The sequence below is a fragment of the Eublepharis macularius genome, chromosome 3, assembly GCF_028583425.1.
Source record: "Eublepharis macularius isolate TG4126 chromosome 3, MPM_Emac_v1.0, whole genome shotgun sequence".
In the NCBI taxonomy this organism is placed as follows: Eukaryota; Metazoa; Chordata; class Lepidosauria; order Squamata; family Eublepharidae; genus Eublepharis; species Eublepharis macularius.
The window spans coordinates 173,659,589-173,685,670 of record NC_072792.1 but is presented as its reverse complement, the minus strand read 5'-3'; the positions used below and the strand labels follow the sequence as shown (position 1 = coordinate 173,685,670).

Here is a 26,082-nt window from a genome sequence, read left to right as displayed (position 1 = left end):
TGCCTCCTTTACTCATGCCCCGATAAGTGAACACTTCCACTTTCGTGACAAGCAATTGCTTGTTCCCTCCAAACCAGGATTTAACCAGCGACTATTTGGAGCAAACCATAGTTTTTGGTGTGGATGCAATGACAATCTATGGCTAACTGTAAAAGCGTTTCATTATCGAGTGGTGCATTTGGGGGCTGGGTGCCCAAGGATTCATCAGACACAGTGATGTAAAAACAAAACACAACTTGTTGTTGACATCTGAAGCAAGCAAACCACACCGCTATCAGTTAGGGCTCAATCCCATCAAATCACCGTCCTCACCATTTAACAAAGGAGTTGAGCTTATTGCCCCGAAGGATTGGGAGGTCGTTGCATTCCTTCACCCAAATGTGGACTTCTCCAGTGGCCGGAGTTTTTTTACCTGTGAAACAGACAGAATGGGATAAGCACATCATCACTCCTTAGAGAATTCACACCTCAGTTCTTGTTTTGTTTTGAACAACAAAGACCATTTAAATTCCTGTATTCTGTTGGAAAGAAACATTTTTTTCTGCCCCTCTGGATGGGATGGAGTGAGAGACAGACAGACACTCCTTTTTCATTATCACCATTCTAAGCAGAAGGACCAAAGTTTACTTTTCATTCTCAATCTCAGAGAACACTAAAAGGTAATAACTCTTTCTTTCCTACCCAGCAGAGACAGACTGTCCCTTTTATCACAAATGTGGGGAAACAGCAGGGGTCATTTCGTAGAAAAAGAGCTAGAGGAACTCATTAGCATATGCTATGCCCCTTGACATCACCGGAAGTGTGTCATTAGCATACCTGATTTGCACATGCCACACCCTTTGACATCACCTATCCTGGCTGCTTTGGACCCAATCCTGGCCATTCATGGCCGAAATTGGGCCCAAAATGGCAAAAAGGGGCTGTAAATGGCTGAGCAGGAGCCCCAAATGGTCAGGATCGGGCCGCTGCTGAGCAGGAGAGTGATCCACCACCCGTCAGAAGCCCGATCCGAGTCGTTTCGGCCCCAATCCAGGATGAAACAGGCCCAAAATGGCTGAGAGTGAGGTGGGTGGGGCCACCTGACATGTGACCTCTATGGGGAACTACTGGAACTGCGTTCCTGTGCGTTCCCCCTCAAAATGAGCCCTGGGAAACAGGAAGATCGTGCCACACTGACCAGGGAGGGTCAGGTTGATGAAATCCAAAGGGCATATGCTAAGAAGTGATGATGACATTGAATCCCAGGCCTGGCATCAGGGAGGGGTCAGCATAGTTGGGTATCTACCAAAGCTCATGGTCTGGCAGAGGGCCCAGCCCCCAACTGGAGATGTTGGGTCAATCGCCCATATTCCAACTGGGAGCAGCTCCTGGAAGCAATGGAGAAAAACTGCTTTCCACTCAGAGTATCTCTCCAAGCACACACGGCAGTAGTTCTGTTTTGCTTCTTTTAGACCCAACAGCATCAATGGGGCTAAAAAGGGGTGTGAGAAAGCCACACTTCACTCCTGGACAAGGAGAAAAAGGATGCTGGAGGGACTCCGGGACACCATGGCAGCCAACCTCATTGCTTCCCTTGGGGGAATAAAAAGGACAGTGCAATGGGCACAGGATTTCTCATGCCAACATCACACCTTCCTCTAGCTGAGCCCCACCAGTCACAGACCACCCAAGATCCTCCGTGTTTGCAATGCATAAAACCCAGGATGGTCTATGCCATCCCCAGCAATCATTTTTACATCTTGCATTTTGGCCCAAGGTGTGACTCTCACTGCTTATGTCAGCCGGGTTTGTTCAACTGTAAGTGGTACAGTGAACAGCATGGGGGGAAATCAATCACCGCAGTCAAACAGGCATTTTGAAAGCAAGCCGTTCTGATAAGTTGATTCCACAGAACACCCGCCGTTCCAGCACTCTCTTCTTATGAATCAAGCAGCCATTGCCCAAAGCAAGTTCACAGCAAGCTAACATGAATTTTTTTCTCCCTTCTAAAAGACAATTCCAGGTTCATTACTGAAGAGACTGGTGTATGCAGGGCCCAAGACGGAAAATGAAAAGCGTGTATGACAGAGAAGTACTCACCTCCTGCAGGTTCTGGGACATACTGGAGCGCTAGCTTCATCTCCCCTCTGTTCTCCAGTTCCAAAGCAGCTAACGGAGCCTGACGAAAATAGAACAGAAATAAAGACTATTGCATGTGACGGAGTCTGGTTTGCTACAATCTCCATCGTTGTTTCAAGGAAACAGGATGTTTATTTCTTCTTTGCCTCCCTGAATTGGGAGGTGAAATTAACATAGACTTCAGGGAGGAAAAGGGGGAAGGGGAAATTAACTGGCGCTGCAGAGGGGTGGAGGGAGGGAGGAAGGCAAGAGAAAGAAAGAATTCTGGCCCAAAGGCTCCATTTATGAACTGAGTGCCGTTCACTCACTCTAGGCTTAAGCGGGTACCAGATCATCTGTTTGTTCTGCTTGTCATTCCAGTCCCACATGCCCAAGTTAAGTTCCACTTCGCCCAAGAAACTGTTGCGTCCAAAAATGTCATTGTGCCACACTGAGATATTCAGCCTCTGGGATGTCAAGAGGGCCTTGTCGACTTTATACTGCAAGGACAACAAAGTGAGAGTTAAGGACATATTTATTTATTTATTTATTTATTTATTTATTTATTTATTTATTTATTTATTTATTTATTTATTTAATGTCATTTATAGTCCGCCTTTCTCACCGTGACTCGAGGCGGATTACATAGTGTGAGTTTAGTACAATCAGTACCAAGGACAAGGGCGGGCACTTCCGTACAGAGTCAAGGACATTTCCATAAACAATGTCATAGGGTAAATGAATACAAGTTTACAAAGACATAGCATTGGCAAGGATCCAATACGGAGTTGAAGAATTGCTGACATAGAACATAATCAATTCTAAGACTGACAGTAGACAACAAGAAGCACAAATAGTATATAGGAGTACATATTTAAAGCACCAGATAATATGCAAGGCAACGTAGTGGTGAAGTCTATGGTTTCTTACTCATTGCGAAGTACCTGAGACCCCCTCCTTACAATGCCACCCTCCTATCTGAGTAAAAAGCGTTTTTGAATAATTTGGTTTTGCATTGTTTGTGGAAAGCCAAGAGCATGGGAGCTCTCCTGACCTCCTCAGGCAGGCCATTCCATAGGGCCACCACAGAGAAAGCCCGTGTACGGGCTGCTGTTGATTTTGCCCGTGTGCAGCCTGGCACCTGCAGGAGACCCTGTTCAGATGAGCAAAGCTGCCGTGGAGGGACACAGGGAGGGAGGTGGTCCCGTAGGCATGTCAGGCCACGGCCACGAAGAGCTTTTATGTAATAACTAATACCTTGAATTGAGCACAGTAACTGATAGGTATCCAATGGAGTGACTGTAGGATGGGAGTGATGTTCATGCTCCTGCTAACATAACGCAATGTCCATTTGAACTCACGTTTGAAAACACTGCTTCTCACAAAGAACCTCAAACACGTAGCTGCTTTAGCAGAGAGGAGATTAGTGGGTGTGCAGCTCAGGGCTTGTGCATCCACAACTCCCGAAGGGAGGTAATTGTTTCTTTCTACACTGTTCATAATTTCGTAGCCTTTTATCATGCACCTCCTTTAATCATAGTGTCACGTGGCTAGACCTGTTGTTCTACAGTAGAAAACCATGATTCAAGTCCAGTAGCAACTTAAAGACCAACAAGGTTCCCAGAGTATAAGCTTTCAAGAGTCAAAGCTTTCTTGACTCTCTCTTATCCCCTTAATCTTGTTAGTCTTTAAAGTGCTACTGGACTTGAATCTTGCTCTTCTTCTTTAATTGTGTTTCTTATAAACTGAGACCCCCAAATGTTTTTGCCTTTCCTTGCAAGAAAGATGTTTTAGCTCTTTAATTGTTTTGGTTGTCCATTTCCAGCCCCCAGCCCTATATATTTTCCAGCTCTCAGAAATTGGTTGTTTCTACATGGCCAAAGCCTCTGGAAGGTCACGCAAAACAAACAGAACGAAGGACCTTCCTAGCATGATTTCCTGGCACGATCCTATTTATTTATTTATTTTGTATTGTACTGTTGTATGCATTATATTACCTCCACATACAATCTATACTTCATGTACATCTACATATATAATAAATTTAACTATCCATACATCCAATACAGACTTGTTTTCCCCCTTTTCTCCTCCCCTCCCCACCCCCAAGAGGAACGACCATAAGAATCTCATCTACTTTATATCTTTAACCATGAGCACGATTTCTGATGTCATCGCGCCACTAAAGGGGATCATGCCAGGAAATCGTGCTAGGAAGATGCTTCGTTCCGTGAGTTTTGCGTGATCTTACAGGCGCATGTGAAAATGGCCCTTCTTTTTCAGTTGGGACAACCAGAAGTGAACAGAGCATTTCAAAAATTTACTTACTGTTTTATTTTCCATCCTTAAGCACTAGTCCCTTTGCAGGGTCATATTACAATGTGTTGATTTTTTTTTGCTGAGCTATAACCTCTAAATTCTCCTTCTTGAATGGTCAAATTCATTCCCTAGGGTACACCCAGGCAAGATGACCTTCCCCACGGCCAGTGACTGGCAGTTCTGGAAATCTCTGAACCCCCTCCTTCCAGACTCTTGTCTGAACAGCTGTATGCTCAAATCAAAATTCCAGACATAAAAACCAGAATGGCTTATTTTGCGGCATGGGTCATTATATACATTACCCGCAATATTTCATTATAGACGGGATTCAACGTTTTCTTCTTCACCGAGGTCTTTCTTTTGCCAAGTTTGTATTTTTCTGGTAGCAGGTAACTCTTCACATATCTGAAGGAAATTTAACAACTGGTCTAGTCAAACTATGATGATGTAAATGCCTATGGAACGTCCTGCACACACCAAACTTCCCACTGTCAGGAAGTTACAGTCTATATTGTCCAGAGGCCCCCCGCAAAAACTGGAACCAGCCCTCACGGGCTACGCATGAGCAAGTTGTACTGGTCTCCTTAAGCAGGAGGCCTCTGCCACCGCCGCTTGCATCAACCCAGTGGTACTCGACAGTCAAAGAGAGAGACCTCACGGCGTTAATGATAATATATATATAACATCTATATGTTATCTCATATATATATATACAGCAAATAATTTTTCAAAAGGCAGTGCCTAGGAATAAGCAAATACACAATGCTACAGTACGCTTCTAAAAGCCCCCAGCAGAGGATATACTAGGTCAGGGGTCCCCAACATGGTGCCCATGGATGCTATGGTGTCCAATGGCACCTTTCCTGAAGCCCACCAAGTGTTTTTAGAAAGGGGGGGGGCAGGTGGGACTTCTGCTTGAGCATTAGAGGTCTAATTGGCTGCACAGATTTGTAAAGAGTTACTCTGGCAGCATCTGCCACCACAACACAAGGATCTTCACCGTGTGACTGAAGATAAGCTGCCTGTATGCAAGGAAACATTTTCAAAACAATATGTTCTTTTTAAACGTCCTGTTAAACAGAGCTTCTGCCTGAGATGTTGAAAAGTTGTTATTAATGTTGTGCGTGACTCCGTTGCCATTTTGTGGTTGGCTTTACCGCTCGCAGCGACCATTGTGTGTGCCCACCACCCTGTGTCAGAATTCCAAAGCCACCTGCAGGCCCAAAAAGGTACTAGGTTAGGGAGAGATGAACCATAAATCGCCATGCACTGCAAGTATGCTTGAAACAAAGGGGGGAGGCGAATGTGAGTGACAGCTTGATGCATGCATCGTTTAATTCATTATCAGTCATAGCTGGGCATCAACACCTTCCTGCTAGGAGGCGCATACCCACTGGGGTGATATGAACCCACAGTAGTAATCGGTCCCCTGCCGAAGAGACGTAACTAACACAAGTCCCTGGTCTTTCGAACGATAGTAGCCAAGGGTGTTGACCACTTTCCAAATAGTAGAAGGGACGCCAACAGCACTTGTATGTGATATTCAGGCACATTCTAGCCCCTCCTCAGCACATCTATTCGCAGATGCCTACATGTAGCTAAGTGGAGAATTCTCTCTTTGCTGCTGGGAATGCAAAGGCATTTGCAGTGCCAATCGAGCATCCACACACCAGTCTTCTGTGGGTTTTCCTTGTTCCAAGCTATGCAGCCCCCACTCCCTTACTCCCACCCAAGGGCTTTTCTTTGCATTTTATTTTTAAAAATGGGCATCGCTACATTGATATAGTGTTGAACACCCATATGGACACATCAAGCTGCCTTATACTGAATCAGGCCCATCAAGGTCAGTATTGTCTACTCGGACTGGCAGCAGCTTTCCAGGGTCTCCGGCAGAGGTCTTTCCCATCAGCTCCTACCTGGTTCTTTTAAATGGGGATGCCGGGGACTGAACCTGGGACCTCCTGCATGCTGAGCAGACACTCTACCCCTGAGCCATAGCCTCTCCCTATACAAAATGATCTACGTTACATAATGTTCTATTTCCATGATCTAGTATTTCCCATGGCATTCCAATCAAGCATGGCGCTGAACTACCTCTACCCTTTGCTATGAGAGAATAAAGAAAATTTAGGTTGCGAAACCATTTATGGTGTGATAGTACATATTCAAAAAAGAAAAATGAATTTCCTGGGTACCCCGGAGTACACTTACGGATCTGAACGCTGCTTCTTAATATCTGCCACTGCCAAGTCCTTGCACTGGGCGATAAAAACATGGAGTTCCTTCAGCTGCTCCACGTAATCGATGGCAAATTGGATATTCCCTTTCACGTCCACGTTTCCAAAATCTCCACTGTAGACACTCATCACACTGGTGCTCACCTGGAGAGGACATGAATCAGAAAAAACAGAGCGGAAATTCTCTATTGCTTCTTGAGGATATAAATAAGGGTGGTTCCCCACCCCACCCCACTTTTTTTTTTTTTTGCACAAGATGGGAAATAAATCTAAAAGTTCAGAAGATAAAATGGATGTGCGCAGAGCTGGAGGCAGCAAAAGAACAATTTAGAGCCGCTCTAAAGATTTCAACCGGTGCAAGATATATTTTATCTTAAATTAAAACAAGCAGTGTTTCAAAACAGGCATGCAGTTATAGGAAGTCACTAACAGTACGCATGTGAGAGATGGATTTTCTTTACAGGATGGAGTTCTTAGAAATGTGGTGCCTATTTCACTGTCTTGAAGATCTGCCAAGAAATTCCCCTATTTTCCTACCTGTGTTTAAAGAAAAAACCGCACTACTCAGAAATGTGTGTCCAAACTTGCTATTATCAATTTGCTATTTAATAACCCAATAGGTATATTGTAGCTCTTCATATATACCAATTATATCACAATCCTCTTCTCATGTGTCTTCAATGAATATTATGAGTTCCTATCTTCATTTTAGAGAAATTTTTTTGGACTTCATCTCAGTAAAGTTTGATGCTAAGATCTGTGCTCCTAAACCCAACCCTCAAACTTATCTCCCTAGCAGTGGCGTAGCATGGGTTTAGAGTGCCCGGGACAACTCCCAGGCTCGCACGCACGCAAAGTGCGTGCACGCTCGCAGGACTGTACAATGTCACCGTGATGTCATCGTGCAGGGCACGGGAGCGCTCCCACAATTTGGGCCACTCACCTCCCTGCCCCTCATCAGGCAGCCCTCTGCAGCAGCCACCCATGCCGCCACCACTAGCTTGGCATGCAGGATGGCCAGCTCAGCGCCCAGAGAGCCAGCCCCACCGTTGGTGAGGAAGGCAGCCAGGGCGCCACAGATGGCCTCCTGGGGACGGAGTGCAGGCTCTCCTCAGTGTGGCGCCCCCTAAAAATTATGTGCCCGGGGCGACCGCCCTTCTTGCCCCCTCTCCACGCTACACTATTGCTCCCTAGATTGTGCTGCCTCTATGTCAATGGGACTACATAAAGCCTCGACAGAAAGAGAATTACATGCCAGGGTATAAGCATTTGGGATTTCACCTCCAACAGCAGCGGCATCTTAGATGGCCCCACCCCTAGCTGAATTGCATCCAAGCATATGGATTCATGCTGCAGCCAAGTGCAATCCGCAAAATAATCTCTGACCCAAATTTTCCATAACATCAAAGCAGGGTCAGTTGCTACGAGCAGCTTGCAGCACTTCCTCCAGCACAGAAGCAACAAAAGGCCTCAAAAACTTTAGCCTGAAAATGCTCTAGGAGGCTACATGCACAGCATTCCTTTTGAATCAGTTCTTAGTGGCGATTTTGAAATTAAAGCTCATTCACATGATAGGTCTATCAGTGGCTACTAGCTATGGTGACTGCAAGGGAACATCCGCATCGGAGGCAGAAAACCTCTGAATACCAGTGGCAGGAGGCAAAGTAAGGGGCCACTGGTCTGATCCAGCAGAGCTCTTCTTATTCCTTCAACTCTGTTTAGGATTTTGGCTAATGTTACGTCTTTGTAAACTTACATCTATTTACCCCATGGCATTGTTTTTTGAAATGTCCTTAATACTGACTGTGCTAATCTCACACTGTGTGATCCACCTTGAGTCTCAGTGAGAAAACAAACGAACGAACGGGGGAGAGGTAAATTGAGATGGGCGAGCAGTCATTTTAAAAACACAGACATGCACAAACTTGGTATTCCTCTAGTTAAAAGGCATTTGTAAGAGCACCAAGCACGGCATCAAGACGCAAAGTCTTGCTATCAGAGCGAGTGTTAATAAAAAACAAAAAAAAGCAGTGTTATTGACCAAAGCTTTCGTTTACATACAGAAGACAAGGACGCCAAGCCAGAAGAGCCACTAAGATTGGTTAGCGAACTGGGGCTCTTCTTGATCCTGCCAAGCGGGTAACTGCTGTCTGACGCTGTGTCTGTCTCTCTGTCATCACTCTACAAGATATCACATAAGGAGAAAATAAGGCGTTTGTGCAGGCATTCGGAAAAGGGGCAAGGAACAACGGCCATGCGGTGCAACGTCAATGAGCAGATCGGTCAAAGCTTGCGGCGTTGGGGCTGTCTGAGGCATCGCCAGGCAAGCGGTTAATGAAAGGCCTTAAAATTGCAGGCGTGCCTTGCATGAAATGATTTTGCTGTGCTAAAAAAAGAGCGAGAGATTATGCATGAAAAAACAACCCCGTGTTTTAATACTGGTTAAGTTCTCCAAACAAATCTGATCCGTTTTAATTCCAGCCCAGGAAACCGGAGCACCTGCATCTGTTTGAGTCCCTTTCTTAGTGGTGGAAGCCTCACACGTTGATGAGTTGGAGCCTCTGGGTCCATTCCACCAACACTGATGCTGCCTTCTGGTGGAATGCAATGCTCCTTTCCCTGAGTCAAGAACAGCTTCCTTTATCAGGGGGAATGCCTCGCGCCAGAGGACAGAGTCAGTGTTAGAGGAACAGTTCCATAAGATGCAGACCAAAGCCTTGCCTTTTCCCTTAGATTCCCCATTCTGGGCCTATAGCAATAAGCAAGCTATCTAGAGAACGGATCCCCCCACATGCACTCTCTCTTTTAATTGACAATCAGGGTCTCGCAACATTCCATCCCTTTTGGAACACAGTCAGTCAGTCTGATGCCATTTTTAACAATATTTGCTCAATATTTGCAAGTCCTATTTTTCTGCTTCCTGGGAAGTCTCCCAAGAGTGTACACATTTAGACTTGGGGGGGGGGGCTCTGCTGGGCATCTTTCACCACCCACACGAGGGCCAGTTTATTATTAAACACAAAAAATAGAGTTTGGCTGTTTCCGCGGTAGGCCTAGCAACAGCCTAGAGAAAAATTGTCCTGTGTTTTTAATAGAAGCTTTATGGGATGTTATTTATGTACCTCCATGTCATGAAAATTTTCACCTGCCCTTTTCCACACACTGTGCCTCTGTTAAAGAGAAATGACATTTTATTCTCCTCCAGATTGTTGGCAACCTAATTCTTCAGGGAAGCCGGACAACTACAAAAAAGGTGAACTCGAAGCAAATTTCATGTTTCAGGAAAGGCAAATTGAGTTTAAACAGTTAAAAGAAGCTACCTACCTACACAACATTAGTTCAGCAGCAGACCATAACGCTTAGGGAGACTGTGGCATCTCTTTCCCTTGAGGTTGTCAGAGAAGGGAGGTATTCACACGCTGATGATATTCCACATTGCTTCTGTGGCTATGGCCCCATTCCATGGCAATGGACTTTTCTTACAGTAGATTTCCCTGCATTTTTTCTTGCCTCAGCCCACCATAGCTACGACTTGCCCCCTACATCACTCAAGGGCTTTTTTAAAAAACTGGCAATTGATACAGCATTCTAGAGTTTAGCCATAGTGATATGTCAATTACCATCAGTAACGGAGGCATCACTCTAGCTTAAAAATCGTTAATTGATATAGCACTATAAATTAACTCATTAGCAATAGGTCAAACACCTTTTTTAAAAAAGCCCCTCAAGGCTCTCCAGTGGCATGGGGGCAGGACTGGAAGCCATTGGAGGATGGGGCAAGGCAAATAATGCTGATCTGGGTGTGACCTGAAGAAATACACACCCTACTAGCATTTGGACTGCAGTCTTTCCCAAAAGATTGTCGTAACCTCAGTCTTTTTGGGGTGGGGGGTGGGGGGAGAATATCTTCGGATCAGGGGAACAGAGGGAAAGCAAACATGGCGTATGGCATTGTTGTATGCTCTATAAAAAAAATCTGTTCCAGTTTAGCCATTAATACAGAAAAGTAAAGGTAGTCCTCTGTGGAAGCACTGAGTCATTACAGACCCATGGGGGATGTCACACCACAACGTTTTCTTGGCAGACTTTTTACGGGGTGGTTTGCCATTGCCTTCCCCAGTCATCTACACTTTACCCCCAAGAAACTAGGTACTCATTTTACCGACCTCGGAAGGATGGAAGGCTGAGTTAACCTTGAGCCGGCTACCTGAACCCAGCTTCCACCAGGATTGAACTCAGGTCATGAGCAGACCTTGGGCTGCAGTACTGCTGCTTACCACTCTGCGCCACGGGGCTCATGGGGGAACTAGAGAAAAATCTTTGTATGAAAGCAGGCAAAGATCAGACAGGTGTCTGTCTCAACTGCTTTAGAGCAGCTTGTTTTGAGGCAGGATTCTTCTATCAGACTATACGTTTGTTTGCTGTCAAGAACAACAATCCATAGCCTTTATAACATTCCCACACCACAGCCAACTTTTACTATCAGGTGAACCCTTATTAGCAATGATTATTTGATCAGGATAGAGTGATTGGGTAACTGATTCACAGCTTTGATTTCAGAAGTGATTGGATTGAGGTGTCTGGCAACAGGCTCGTTGAAGTCAAAGTTGATTGTACTTAAAATGTGGGACTTGCACATACATGATCTTGCAATTGCTAATTATGACTGTAATTACGAGCTCATATGTGTGCAAATCTCACCCCATCCCCCCAAAAGAGGCAGTAGCAGAAGCCTAAGCTGAAAAGAAACAAGCGGGATCCATTCTGACTCAGTTATGGAAGTACAAGATTGTCATCTTTTCCCAGACACATTTTTCTTTACTGTATGTGGTTGAACAAAGGATTCATTTTCATGGCCAGCCCCAGTAGGGTGAGAAGCAGGCTGGGCCGGATTCGGAGTGAATCTGGGCATAAGATGAAGCAACCGCGTGTTTTTTCCAGCAAGTTCCCCAAATCCAGATTTCCCGTTGTGCAGCTACAATTTGGCTACGCTTTCACTAGCGATGCTTTAACGTTCGAAACCTGGGGGACAACAACGCTCTTTGTGAATGGGTCCCAGGCTGGAACAGAGGTTTACGTTGCATGCCTGGCTGGAACCACACACTGCTTGGGACGACGCTCAACCAAGCAATGCATTGGAAGTTTCCAAGCACTAAAGCCATTCCAGAGTCCACTCCAGAGATTCACAAGGGTTTGTGGGGGTAGGATTCCAATTCCTCCAAAGAATGTTTGAAGCAGAACTGAACAGTTCTCTTGTTCTACCTATGGTCACAGAAAGGAAATGAAATCTAGTAGGCCAAGCCATACTGGGCATGTATCCAGCCATGTGTGCATGGAAAATTTTCCACATTCCTTTGCTTGGCACGCAGAAAGTCCCGGGTTCCACCCCTGGATTCTCCAGTTAAAATGACCAAGCAGTAAGCGAAGTGAAAGAACTCTGCTTGAACTTTGACAAGCTGCTGCCCATACTGATCTTGATGGACTAATGGTCTGATTCAGTATAAGGCAGTTTCACGTCTCGCCATGTGTGTGTGCGTTTCTGCAGCCCTTTCAGCCCTCCAGAAAGATCATTCTGGGGCTCACAGGATCCATGCAGAGTAACAACACACAGGTTAGAACAAGGAAGGACACGAGGATGAAAAACAGGCCACTTTTTTTCTAGCAGAGCGCCACTTGTGGAAAAGGAAGGAGGAGCAACTACATGCCCTTGTCCTTCCTCATTCCAGCCTTCCCCAACCCATGTGGCTCTTCCTCTATGTGGTATCCCCAAACCCTGGAACTGATCTCTCTGGGAGGTGGAAGGGGTTGCAGAACAGAAACGAAAGCAGGAAAATGGTGTTCCACGCTCAGAGCAGTAGGATACACGGCACTTTCATTTCATCTGCACAGAACAACTCAGAAGGAACGTCCTAGAGGGTAAACTGATATTTGTGTGATAAGCAGGCTTACAACAAATCCCACATTTATAGGGCTAGAGTGGAGGTTGCCAAGCCCGCACCCCTCCCCCAAGACAAGATTATCACCCTCTTTCAATCATAGTGTGGGACTAAGGGACTCCCCCTCCCTGTTACTTTATTAAACCAGCTAAGTAAAACATTTTAGGAAACTAAAGGCCCCTAAATCTCAGCTTTCTCCTGGGTATGCCGGCAACCAAACATTTCCAAAAAGAAGAAAAAATGCAAAAAAAACTTGCCTCCTCCTGTAGAGATGCTGGGACCGATTTGCTCATCCTTTTGACTTTCTCTGGATTGGAGAACTGGTTAACGGGGAAAGAAGGTGCTGTGGAAACTGAAGAGTGGCAAGCCACGTTTAGTGAGTTAATTGGTTTCTAGTATGGGAACACTAATAGGCACAAACTGCCTTAAAACACACACGCGCGCACATGCAAAACGTCTAGATGCAAGACACACCAGCCAAAAGTCAAAATGCACGCTACACGGAAACTGCTGTACAATCTGGCCATCCTCTCTCTGGGTATCTACCAAGGATGAAACTCTCATCTCTCCTCCAGGGGGCGGGGGCACCGTTATTGCTACCGATACGAGTTCTGCTGGTCAAACACTCCCAAAATGTGAAAGCTATTCATCACAAGATACCTGCAAGCACCATAGCAGAAGGATGCAAGAAAGTACAAAATGTTCTCTGGCTGTGTGAGGAATGACTCTCTATCAAGCCAGGAACCGGTGACTTGGGGCTAAGCACCACAAGATGCTGGAGGCTCCATCATTTGGACTCCATATGTGTAACTGGGCCCTGAAAAGCAGCAACGCCCCCAATATGGATTGGGTCCATAATGCAAGAAGAAGAGGTGCTGTTTCCCCAGTTGGAAGTACTTCTCCCCAGCTGCTCTTAGCCAGGAGGAATGAAAAAAAGACAGGCACAATACAGGTACCTCTTTTTAATAACATTAATAATCATAACATTTGATTTATATACCGCCCTTCAGGACAACTTAATACCCACTCAGAGCAGTTTACGAAGTATGCCATTATTATCCCAACAATCACCCTGTGAGGTGGGTGGGGCTGAGAGAGCTTTGAGGGCCAAGCTACAAGTGACGAATGACACTTGCCTGGCAAGTGAACAGACTCGCGTGTATTCCTCCCTGTTCACTTGCCATTCACTTGCTTTCCACTTGATCTCAGGGCTTGGCCTTGAGAGAGCTGTGACGGACCCAAGGTCACCCAGCTGGCTTTAAGCAGAGGAGTGAGGATTCAGGAATCAAACCCAGTTCTCCAGATTAGAGTCCTGCTGCTCTTAACCACTACACCAAGCTGGCTCTCAAGGGGCTGAAAGCCAGTGGAAAGCATTTCTAATCAGGGAAACAGACTTGGAGAAAGAGCTTAACCCCTTCTTCCCAAATATGGCAACCATGCTCAGTACCAGCATTGTATATACTTTGGCCCTTAATGTCAGACGAGGGTTTTATCTGGCATAACATGCAAGGGCTTCATGAAGACCAGGCTCAACATTCCGTATACTCTGTCACACTGTCTCTCTAGACATGCAATTGGTATTCCAAGCATCCCATTTTTGTACAATCACAGCAATTAATTCTCAATTCCGTTTCAGCCCTGGCATAATGTAACTTAGTTTTTAGACACCTGTCTTTCTTGCCCACATTTTTAAAAAATGTAAATTGCTGTCATTCTTAGAGGAAAGCAGCAAAAGTACCCCTTGGGCACAATTTTATGGTGGAGACTAAGCTTGCCAATGATGCCAGGTAGCCCTGCCTCTACCGAAATGGATGTTCATGGGCAAATTCTGCAAAACAAACCAACCAACCCAGGATCTTTCCCTACACACCAAGGATTAAAAACTAAAACACGCACATAACTTGCTGGATCAGACTTTGCTTCCTAGTTTTACCGCTTGCACAAAAGCTTCCCTATGGCTATGCCAGAATCCTCCTGCCCCCTTTCCCCCTTCTCTGTCTTCCTAGTTATATATTACAGAAGCAGGATTTGCCCCTAAAAACAATCCACATGTTTGGTTCCATGAATTCTGCGGGAAATCAGTGAACTCAGGACTTGAAATTGTATCTTGCAGTACAGAGGCGTGAGTTGCTGCCAATACAGAGTTAGAAGCTGGTTTTAGGAGATTTGGCAAGCCGTTAGCAAAAACAAACAAAACCAGACAAGCTCCAAAATATTACTGGTTAGTCAAGACGCCACAGAAAATGGCAGCCAATATGGGCAGGAAGAACCTTGTTCCTACTCACTTCCTGGTGTGGTTGTACGGAGCTCATGTGGCTGACCAGCCTTCTGACCTGGTCAAAATTGCAACATAAAGGAATGCTGTCATGTTCAACAGACGTAAGCACAGTTGTAGCAAACATGGGAGGTTGGATTCCTTTCCATTAACAACGGCATTTATCTCTCCTTCTCAAGGAGCCTTCCACAAGGCAAGAGATTCTTACACAGAGTGGAAAAGATCAACATTCGATCCGTTGGTCCAATCGCTCTGTCCTCCCCTTCCTGGAATCTTCACATCCTAAGTTCCCAAGACACACTTGGAATCTCCCCCCGCCCCCTTCCATAATAGTCAATACAGGTATTTCCAGCTGCCAGGGTGGAACACATGGAAACAACAGGTCTGCCTGAACAGCTGGGTCGAACTAATGCTAGAATTACTTTGCCTGCTTCCAGTTTATTTCCAGGCTCTATCCAAAGTACTGGCAGAGACTTTAAAGTCCTGAATGGCTTGACTCCAGGGAATCTGAAGGACTTCCTCCACCCGTATTAGCCTGCCTGGGCTCAGAGGTCACAGAATGGTGTACTTCCTGCGTCGAGCCACGGTATCCACTTTTGAGCTCAGATCCAGAGTTTGCAAACCACGGGTCTACACCCTGTACTTACAGATTGGCATTCTCAGGGCACATGGCCCTAAATTAAGAAAGGGTGAAAAAAGGCCCACTGTACATAATGCAAAACCGACCAACATGCTGCTGCTGCAGCTGCATGATAAAAAAAAATGATACATCCGTTTCCAAAAGCAGAGTACTGGCAAAACATCTGGAGCTGTATTGAAGGAAAGCCAAATAGTAAGTACCATTCTCCCCTGGTTTAGTGAGATATATAGACTGACAGCTAAGCTACAAGTGACGAATGACACTTGCCTGGCAAGTGAACAGACTCACGTGTATTCCTCCCTGTTCACTTGCGCTTGGAGCGCAAGTGAATGGCAAGTGAACAGGGAGGAATACATGTGAGTCTGTTCACTTCCCAGGCAAGTGTCATTCGTCACTTGTAGCTTAGCTCCCAGGAGCAGCAGGCACATCTCAACTGACAGGGGTTTTGCTCTAAATTACATGTTAAGCAGCCACTCAGCTAAAAAAGCATTCAAATGCCATCATCCAAAAGTGACACTTCAATGGAACACACGGCCCAACAGATTTATGTTTCAAGCTCTCTTATTCAGGGTCCAAATCTACTTATCTGCCAAGGGTCTCCCCCTTACCCCTGCATTGCAGAGGATACTTTGGAGTGTTCCAGGAGGCATAGGGCCAAGCTTTGGTAAAGAGCTTGAAATTCAGGGTTTTGTTACACATGCATTACATTCTATTAGGATCAGCCATGCTCGAGCTGAATTATAACCAATAATGTTAAATGGCAATCTTGCAGAGGTTGTACACTACATAGCCCTCGACACACAACCCCTCCATGCATCGACTGTATATCTGGGGCTGGAGAGCAGGCACGAATGTTCTGCCCCCCATCCTGCATGATCACTGGCTCGTGAGCACGGTGCGTATGCACAAATCTCCATGCCTATACTCCCTCCCTCCAGGGGCTTTCTAAATGTTGCCAATCATGGAGGGGAGGAAAATGTGTGGGCACTGCCTCCATGGGTAGTTGCCACGCTCATCAGCCAGCAGTCACTCAGAGGTGAAAAAGGGACCAGTGCAGTCATTTTTACACTCTCTCTCTATGCATTCAATCAACAAACAGAGGAGGCTGTATGTAGAGGGGCTAGTAAGAGCATTTATCCAAAATTGCAGCTGAACATCGTAAGTTTAAATGCCATGCAACGTCCAACTATCTAAAAATTTGGCAATTGGTGACCATAAAGGAAGGATAGAAAAAAATCTTTTGTCTACTGAGAACTAACAAGCAGAAGGCTACATTCATGCAGGCACAAAATAAAATAGTTACCATCTTCGGCACTAAGCATTAACTCTTCCTTTTGAGTGTTTACTTTTCCTTTATCTGTGCAAGAGGGAAAAACAGTGACATGGTTAGACCTTCTGCCGTTTTGGAAGTCACTATGGGCGCTCAACAGAAGCCTCTAGGAAGTGGGGAAGAAACTCAAGAATCAGCAAATAGCAAACATACAGAAGATACTTTTGTTACAAGACATGCGGGTGTAAAGAAATGTGCCCCACGAAAAAAGCACATACGTCAGTCGCATTTCAAGTGCAGTCTACATGGGAGGTTATCAGAAACGTTAGGTGCAAGCAATAGCACAATTTTAGAGAGGTCAAAGATTTCCCCCCTTAGCTCTTTTTGAAGGACATGTACAGGATAAACATCTAAAACTCAAACCAATATTGTCAGAGTAATTAAAAGAAGTATCATTCAGTGAGTGTACCCAACTCAGCACTGGCCAGAGACAAAATTTCAAGGTAGCTGAAAGTGGTTCAAGACAGCTATCATTTTTTTTCAAACACACTTTTATCCTGTTGTTCCATCCGGCCAAACAAGTTTTTGAAATTAAAGCCTGCCACGCTTGTTTACCAGGGATGGAGTATACACCAAACAGCAACCCATCTTCCAAATCACCTTCAGCTCTCTTCGGGGGTGGGAGGGAGAGGGAGAGCCAAGCGTTTGTCTGATCATTGTATCTATCAACACCCACTGAAATGGACTGATCATACCCAGGACTCTGCCATACGACCTCTCCCATCTGTACTCCAACACTAAAGGTCACTTCATATGATCCTTGGGAGCATGCAAGACATATGAATATATAAGACTACCATATACCAAGTGTCAAGCCACGGTCTCGCTAGCTCAGTATTGTCTCAAGCAGGGGAAAGTCTTTCCCAGCACTCCCTACTAGAGCTCCTTTCACTAGATACCAAGGACTGACTTGGGACTAGAGATGGGCACGAACTGAAATACGAACCAAAGTTTGTCAGGAACCAGGCTGGTTTTTGGTTTGTGAAGCGGCAGTTCGTTGGAGCTCGTTTCTGATGAAACATGACGAACGGCTATGATTTTTAGAGTAGTTCGTATGGTTCGTTTTTCAGTTCATCACTGCAGACTGCCTGGCACCGAACAATCTGTTACCTAGGCAATGGGGGGGATGGGCTTTCTGCAGACCTTCTGCAGCCCCAGAAATGACGTATTCACAAACCAAATGAAACGGTTTGTGAACTGGGCAAGTTCATGGTGATTCGTGGTTCGTGAAACGTAACGAACCATAAACCGCAATAAACTGCCATTTTCCTGGTTCATGACCACCTCTACTTGGGACCTTCTGCAAGCCAAACTCATGCTCCACCACTGAGATATGAATGGTCAATATTTATCCACACTGATTTTTCTCCATCAGCCCTATCACTGGTGTTCCCGCAGTAGTCGTATAAGTTGTACATCAAACAGAAGCGCACAGTGCAAACCCCTATAAAGGGCCATTTTATTACCATGAATAGCTAACGTGAGCCATGTGAGGGATGCACAACCAGCTTCACTTGGCCAATGACAGCAGAAATACAGAGTATTGGGATGACGGGCATACTCTGGGCTTGGAAACAGCTACAGTATCACTAAAAGCAGCAAGTGAGCCAAGATCTCATCCCAGAACCCTTTGCAACACCAGTTCCTAGAACAGCCCAAGAGCCCACAACTGACTTCATATGATTCCATTAGATCTCAAATGTTGTATTCATTTATTTTTACTTAATAGATATGGGTGCTCACTCCTTCCAAAGACCACTTTTTAACGAACTACTTAAAAGTGATGAGTGAAATGGGGCAGGGAAAGATTTCGAGGGTGGATCCCTTCAGGCACACGGAAGACAAACTTTTTGCTCACTTGATGTGGCCGATGGTATGTCCTCTAGACTTTTGGAAGGAATTTGCCTATTTGAACTCCTTTTCAAAGCCTCCAGAACAGGGTTTGGTTCTTCTTCGGAACCTGTTTTAAGACAAAATACATGAACACTGCACAAAGCATAGGCATTTGTGTCTCAAGCACGTGAAGCCCCAAAAGTAAAAATATACCCAAGTTTTTAAAAGCCACGCTCGCTCTCACCAACCCCTTGTCGTTCTAACAGCAAACAAAGCAGAACAGAGTGGGAATGGCTACCACATTTGGGGTCCTAACACTGCCACAGAAATGTTCAAAAGGCAAGATCATTTCCTGGACAACAAAGAGGTTATGTTCAGATCAACAGGGTGCTGAACTAGATCTCCCATCACTTCGGCATTAGCGTGTAGGTGAACTCTTGATGCTCAACCACAGGTATCCTTATAGCAATAGCAGATGGGACAGATGTTATTGGGGATGCCAGACCTCTGGTGGGGGTGGGGGATTCCCCGCCCCTGCTCCCCACACCCCATCCCCACTTTCCCAACCAGCAGGGGGGGCACCTTCCCTGCATGCTCCCCCGCAGCGCTGCATGCTCCCATGCACAGCAGCCACTGGGATCAGGCCCGTTTTGGCCCAGATTGGGGCCACTGCAGAGCACGGGAGCAGCGCCTCAAAATGGGCCCGAGCCACGGCAAAACGGGCCTGTTTTCGGGTGCTGCACGAGCACTCCTGTGCTCCACAGCGCCCCAAAACAGGCCCGTTTCGGCGCGAATCTGGTTCGTTTTGAGGCACTGAGGAGTGCAGGAGCACTCCTGCGCACCACAGCGCCCGGAAACGGGCCTGGGGTGAGGCACTGCGGAGCGCTCTCAGGGGCCACACGTTGATGTCACTCATGAACCGATGTCATTGCGATTGTGGGGGCGCGCGTGCCCCCTCTCCCCCAAGGTAAGTGCCCCCGCCAGGAGGTTGAGGGGGCCTGGCAACCCTAGATGTTATTGCTATTTGTAATTCTGTAAAAGTTAAAAAAAATTCCTTAAAAAGCCAACTGACTGAATCCTGTTGATCTAATCCACTGATAGTGGTGCTTTCCTCCACCAAAGTTAGTGGAAATGATACAACTCTTCTTCCAACCAGTGTACAGTGTACAGTCTCTTTCGGATCCAAAACCCAGACAGCTTCTAGCAGAGGGAAGAAAGCCTCACCTTCATCTACAGCAGGAGTCCCACAACTTTTTTAAGCCTGTGAGCCCCTTTGAAATTCTGACACATTGTGGTGTGCACAATTACAAAATGGCTGCCACAGGAGGCGAAGCCAACCACAAAATGGCTGCCTCATGAGGTGAAGCTACACACACAGCAGAAGCCCAAGTGCAGGAGAAATTAGGAGCAACGTTAAAAAATACACTGGGAAAGTTGTGTGAGAGAATAAAACCAGCATTGTGGTAGCAGCTGCAACTGAAACAATGTTGTTTTAATCTGCACAAGCCATCAGATCTCCAGTGGCCAATCAAATGCTCTGCTTGGCAAACGGCCCTCATAGACCCACCAGCTTTCTAAAAAAAATGTGGAGGGTGCCAGGAAAGGTGTTGGCAGGCAACATGGTGACTTCAGGCGCCATGTCGGGAACCCCTGTCCTACAGAATCTTGTCTGCCGTATTCCTTTCCACTTCAAAATCGTATCACACCATATTGATCAATAACTGAAGTGTAGCCACATACACATGCCAGTCTTTGTTCATATTCAAAGACGTCTTCAGAGGCTGGCAAGGGCTGAGGCTCCACTGCAGTGAAACAATCCCAGCCACACTCTCAGGTCAGACCTCTGCAAGCATTTTCATTAGGTGGGGAAAATGGGTCGCCAATTGAGTGAGATGGTAAGACTGCCTCAGAATGTTTCCCTTTGAAGCAGAGGTTCCTATACTAAGGGGCCAAGCCACCTTGTGTACCACAAAAAGGGCCAAAATGGGGCCTGGAAGGGAGTCAATCACCATGCTGAGGAATCCGTATTCTATGCCTTTAGGCAGGAGGAGCTCGTATGCAGCGTTGACCCACTCTTTGTGCAATATATGGGCAGTGACATCATCTTGAGAAAAAGGACACCCCAAGATTTCTTGGGATACACCATGGTGCAATTCCTGAAGCACCATTTTTGCCCAGAAAGCACCGTCCCATTCCTAAGACTTGACCGATAGGGAAATTTGATGAACAGGGTACTGGAGGTAATATTCATTGTGCTACCCAGCAACTGCCACTGTTTCAGAAGCTTTGAGGAAATGCATGTATACACTTTTGTGTGCGCAGACTGATATGTGCCTCCCACGGTAATAATAAAAGAGCTGCTGTAGCATAGTTATAGATCAAGATGGGTAGCCATGTTAGTCTGTCTGTAGCAGTAGAAAAGAGCAAGAGTCCAGTAGCACATATAAGGCTAACAAAATTTGTGATAGGGTATGAGAGTAGCACCTAGAAAACTAACAAAATTTGTATCTGAAGAAGTGAGCTGTGACTCACAAAAGCTCATACCCTACCACGAATTTAATTAGACTTATAGGTGCTACTGGACTCTTGCTCTTTTCTACAGTAGCATAGTAGTTAAGTGGTTGGGTTGCAAGTCAGCACTCTGCTGGTTCGAATCCTGCTCCTGCCATGAGCTCAGCAGGTGGCCTTGGGCTCAGCCCCAGCTCCCCAGCTGTACTGTGGGCATAACAACACTGACTTTGTTCACTGCTCTGAGTGTGGCACTACTCTGTTTAGAAAAGCGGTATATAAGTGTACTGTTGTTACCATTATTCAAAAACCCTTATGCCTCATATGTTAAACATTTGGAAAAATACCTTGGATAAGTAATACTCCAATCTTTCAAAAATTAAGAACCCCTTTCCTTAGAGCCTAATTGTTAATGTTCAGATGATTTTCTAACATTAAAAGAAAAGCAATTCTACAATAACAAAGTTAAGAATTCAAAATACTGCTCACATATTGAACTTCTTTTGATTCCTGAAAGGGAACTGATGCTTTCATTGGAAAGATCTGATCCAAAACTCCTGGCATCTTCATCTTCCTCATCCTCATCATGACGACTGGCAAGTAATAGCTCGACTTGGCTTATGGTAGGTGGGCTTCTCTGTTCCACAAGGGGGGTGCTTGCTCGTTGGGATCCAAGTGGCACATCTGTATCTTCGCTTCCACTATCTAGCGTTACACTTGATCTAGAAACCTCTCCTGCATTTCTCTCTCTGTCATATCCCATTTCCCTCTCCTCTGCCCTAGCAAGTGTCGGAGAACCCTCCTCTTTTCCTGGAAGTGGGGCTTCAGTCGACAGCAGGTTAACCTGTACCGTTTTCTGAAATAACATTTTTTGCCCAGGGACAACAGAAATCTTTGCATCTGCTAGAACTTGGCCATCTTGCTTGGAAGACTTTCCCTTAAGTGGTATTCTAACCTCAGTACGATAGTCATTTGATGCCTTCTGAAGCAATGCTGGCATCGGTACCAATAAACTTCCGCTTTCTGATTGATACGTTGAGTCATCAGGCACTTCCGGAATGCTGTCTTTGGATAGATGTGAAGAGGCATCAGAATTTTTTTTCATTAACTTTCCTGAACAAGAATTGAATACAGTATCGTCTGCAGGAGGAATAGATTTCACTACGCTGTCTTGGAAAACATCCACTGTTTCCTCTGTAGCTTGCATTTTTTCCTTTGTTTTTCCACCCAACTGCTGTAGTTGATCGGAAGACATGTGGGATACTTCCGCAAACAACTTTTGTAAGCCAGAATTAAGTTCACTTTGCTGCAGCTTGGGTGGGACAACAGTCTTGTTTACAGTTTCTTTAATTTCTTGCTGACCCACCTCTTGTTGACTAACCAAAGTCTCACTCTCTTTGTTGGTCATTCTTTCCACCCTGTTGCCGTTGGTACTTTGCTGGTTGGAGGGTAGAGATTCCATGTCTTTCATGAGCAGTTTCTGGAAATTAATTTTGAGATCACCATATACGGGGTTGGAGGGAACAGTAGCCTTTTCTATAAATTCATGAATTTCTTGAGAAGGTGGCACACTTTTATCATCAACTGAATTTACACTTTGGTTGGGTTGTAATGACGCATGCACTGGCTTAGGAAACTCAATGTCTTTGCAAAGAACCTCAGAGTCTTCCTTTAGCAATTTCTTTAAACTGTCTTTGAGTCTGGTTTGTTGTAAGATCTTTGGTTTCACCGTCCTCACTACTGTCTCGGCCACTTCCTCGGGTTGTGGCTCAACAAGCTGGCCAACAGAAGTTACATCTCCATTACTCTGATCACCTGACTGACCTCCGACACTTTTCTGGTTTACAAATGGCAGCCCCATGGCCGCCTCTCCATTTGGTGCTCTTTGCATCCCACTGAACGTATCATCACTTTTCTCTGTTGTCTCACTGCTGGTCTGTCTTGGAAGGGTGGTCATTGGGGGAGAAGGAAGAGCTGATGCTTCCATCACTTGCCTATAAGACCTTTGCTGATCCTCTCCAGGAATACCCTCAAACGCTGTTGTTGAAATGCTCTCCGTAGCACGTGAAACGGAAGGTCGTTCTGAAGGTTCTTTAAGAAGACGAAGTAGCCTAGTATTCAAATCATGGCTTTCCCTTTTCAGTGGGACACTGGATTCCGTAACAGTCTCTGAAATTTCTTTTCCAGGGAGTTTTGCTCTGTTCATAACAGCAAGACGAGCATCGGGCAGTATCTGTTCTGGCGATGGAATCTGGAGGACTTTTTCCCGAGAAGAAATGTCATCTCGATACATTTGGTTCCCCTCCTTTTTAAGAGCTCTCTGAGGCACTGGATTTAATTCTTCTATTTCCTTAGGCAGATCCCCCTCACTTGTTTCAAATCTGACCTGTTGACCTGAGATGGAGAAACCTTTTTCTAAATTCTGAGGGGCCACTTCCCTGTGTGTCTGACCACTGGGGTAAGCATCATGGCTGAGCTGCATCACTTTATTATAAAAACTTATCTCCTCCAGCGGAGAAGTAGGCTGTTTGGAAGAACTCGCTGTTATACTACAATTAGAAAAGGGTGTTGCCTCCGAAGCTTCTTTTCTCAGCCTTTCTAGGCCAGCACTAAAAGAATCAGTGTCAACTTTTGGTGGGACCAGAGTTCTGTGTATAGTCTCCGCAATCTCATTTGTTGAAAGTCCGACATTGCTATCAGTGTCTGCAGAAACAGCCCCGCGTTGTACAGAATAGTCAGTGCAAAGCTTCTGCCCCTCCGTTTCTTTTGGAGCTCCTCCCTCATCAGCCGGCAGGTCAACTGGCAGGGAATCCTGAGATGTTTGAGTCAATAATTTCTGCAAGCCGCTCTTAAACAAGCTGGGTTGCATTTTTGACGGAACCACTGTTTTCTCTATATATTCCTTCACTTCGTTCCCCGAACGCATCTTTGTTTCCATGCATTGTGAAACAGATGGCTCTTCCAAGCAGCTGTCCTCTTTTGGGACACATTGTAAACTTTCCGTTGGCACTACATTTGCTAACAAGGGGGGACGTGGTTGGTTAGGTGTTGCTTTTAAAAAACCTTGGGTGATTGGACTTTTCTGTTCCTCTTGCAAAACGGCCTGGCCAGTTCCGACTCTGAGACCTTTTATTTCCTGTGATTGTTGCGGACAAGTTCCCACAGAATTGCTACCTGGAATGCTCTTTTCTTTGGGTTCATCGGTTCTGCTCTGTGGCTTAACTCCAACGTTCCAAAAACTTCTCAGGCTTTGAAACTGTGAAGGGTTGAGCATTTCAGACTTGGATTCTTCATCTGCTTTCTGTTTCAGAGAATGAATCGTAAAATTGGACTTCGGTTGCGGAGCAGAGGCAGTCCTGTCTTTGGCCAAATCACCAATCGGTAAGCCTCCATCCTTCTTAGAAGAATATGTTGCATCGTGTCTTGGTTGCAACTTATCTGCATCCAGCGATTTTGTAAATTCAGTACTCTTCCAGTCTCTGATAATAACACATTCCCCTTTGGATTTATCAACTGGCTCTGGTCTAATGTTTCCCAAAGACAAATTAATGTCATTATCTTTAGGTTCAGAGTCATCACTCAGTTCAACTCTTCTGAAGGCAACCAAATTATATTTGTCTTGCTCATTGTCCGATTCACCCATAACATATCCTGAAGATTTACTAGTTGGCTTTACTTGGCTAGTTCCCTTATTACAGCTGTGCATCACTTTTTTGACAGATGCTTTTTCATTTACTGCATCTTCCTTACTCCCAAGCTTTGGGCTTGTCTGCTCTCTTTCCCAGAAAGCCCTAATGTCTTTTATCTTTTTTTGATCACCTGTTGGAGACGATTGTTTGATTTCTTGTTGCTGTGCACGCAGCAGGTTCCCTCTGTTAACATTCACATCCTGTTGCACTTGTCCCTTCTTTAGAAAGCTGGACTCTTGTACTTCAGGTTCTTCAAGAAGCACCCCAGCTTGATGCTCAAATTTTCCTTCTTTCACATAAGATTTAACATTTCTCTTCCCATCACCCAGAGTACTATTTTTCACTTGTCTTTCTTTTCCCAAAGTATCAACGCTCAAACTCGGCTTTACACCTTCATCAACCTTTGTTTCTCTGCATGCAGAGTTTTCACTTTCGGTTTTGCTTTCTCCATCAGCTCCCTCCAAAAAGTATGTTTCATCTGCTTTATTAGTTCCTTGGCCATTGATCTGCAAATGCGCAAACCTTTGGTCACTCAAATCTGCCATCTCTCCATTGCTTTGACTATTGAGTTTTTGTTCTCCTAGCAGCAGGTGATTTGGATATCCAGTCTGTGCAAGGGGCAACATCTGTGGCTGGTTGCCTCCATCTTGGAATCGAGGGTCTTTCTTGGTTAGTTCTTTGCTAATGTGTAAAGTAGCATCCTGGTTTAGTACATCTCTACTTGAAGCATTTTCATCTCTAGTTACGGCCAGCCCTCTCGTCTTGGTCATGTTCATCCCCTCTGAGGGTTCCCTCTCTTGGGAGACCGATGACGGCAAGTTTCCTTCGCTATCGGTACTTGAGCTCCTTTTAAACCAGTCTAGTACTTTTGTAATGGACTCATCAGCCGCCTTCAAGGCTTCGGCAGCGTGTCTGTCAGATTTGGAGGGAGTTTTAGCACTTGGACCGTCAACAAGAACAGGCTTACCTTGTTCAAGGTCTACGGAGACGACACTCGGGGCCTGCGAGTCTCCTGTATTGGCCAAGGGCAACTGCTGGCCTGCAATGAGACATGGAACCAAGAAGCACGTTTTGTTGAAAGAGAAATTTCCCATCACATACCTATCCAGTCCCTTTTTATCCCATCCTTGTAGTGCAGCATATATGGTTCTTCTTTCTCTACTGTTCTTTCACAACAGCTCTGCAAGGTAGATTAGGTTGAGAAAGAGTGACCGGCCC

At 45.5% G+C, this 26,082-nt stretch overlaps 1 protein-coding gene across 9 annotated transcripts in view; it reads right to left on the bottom strand.

Annotated features, from left to right (window-relative positions):
* Positions 1 to 26,082, bottom strand: part of SYTL2 (synaptotagmin like 2) — a 98,534-nt gene that overhangs the window by 4,267 nt on the left and 68,185 nt on the right. For 5 of the 9 annotated variants that reach the window (XM_054973736.1, XM_054973740.1, XM_054973743.1 and 2 more), the window contains 11 exons: positions 21,665 to 25,903; positions 18,693 to 18,794; positions 16,808 to 16,861; positions 14,875 to 14,922; positions 12,847 to 12,941; positions 8,715 to 8,834; positions 6,628 to 6,797; positions 4,719 to 4,821; positions 2,427 to 2,597; positions 2,080 to 2,158; positions 313 to 412 (listed from right to left, as the gene is read on the bottom strand). In XM_054973736.1, coding sequence (XP_054829711.1) covers positions 313 to 412; positions 2,080 to 2,158; positions 2,427 to 2,597; positions 4,719 to 4,821; positions 6,628 to 6,797; positions 8,715 to 8,834; positions 12,847 to 12,941; positions 14,875 to 14,922; positions 16,808 to 16,861; positions 18,693 to 18,794; positions 21,665 to 25,903 — 5,281 coding nt within the window. The remainder of the gene's footprint in view (positions 1 to 312; positions 413 to 2,079; positions 2,159 to 2,426; positions 2,598 to 4,718; positions 4,822 to 6,627; positions 6,798 to 8,714; positions 8,835 to 12,846; positions 12,942 to 14,874; positions 14,923 to 16,807; positions 16,862 to 18,692; positions 18,795 to 21,664; positions 25,904 to 26,082) is intronic. The other 4 variants (XM_054973744.1, XM_054973745.1, XM_054973742.1 and 1 more) reach the window with 4 other exon arrangements.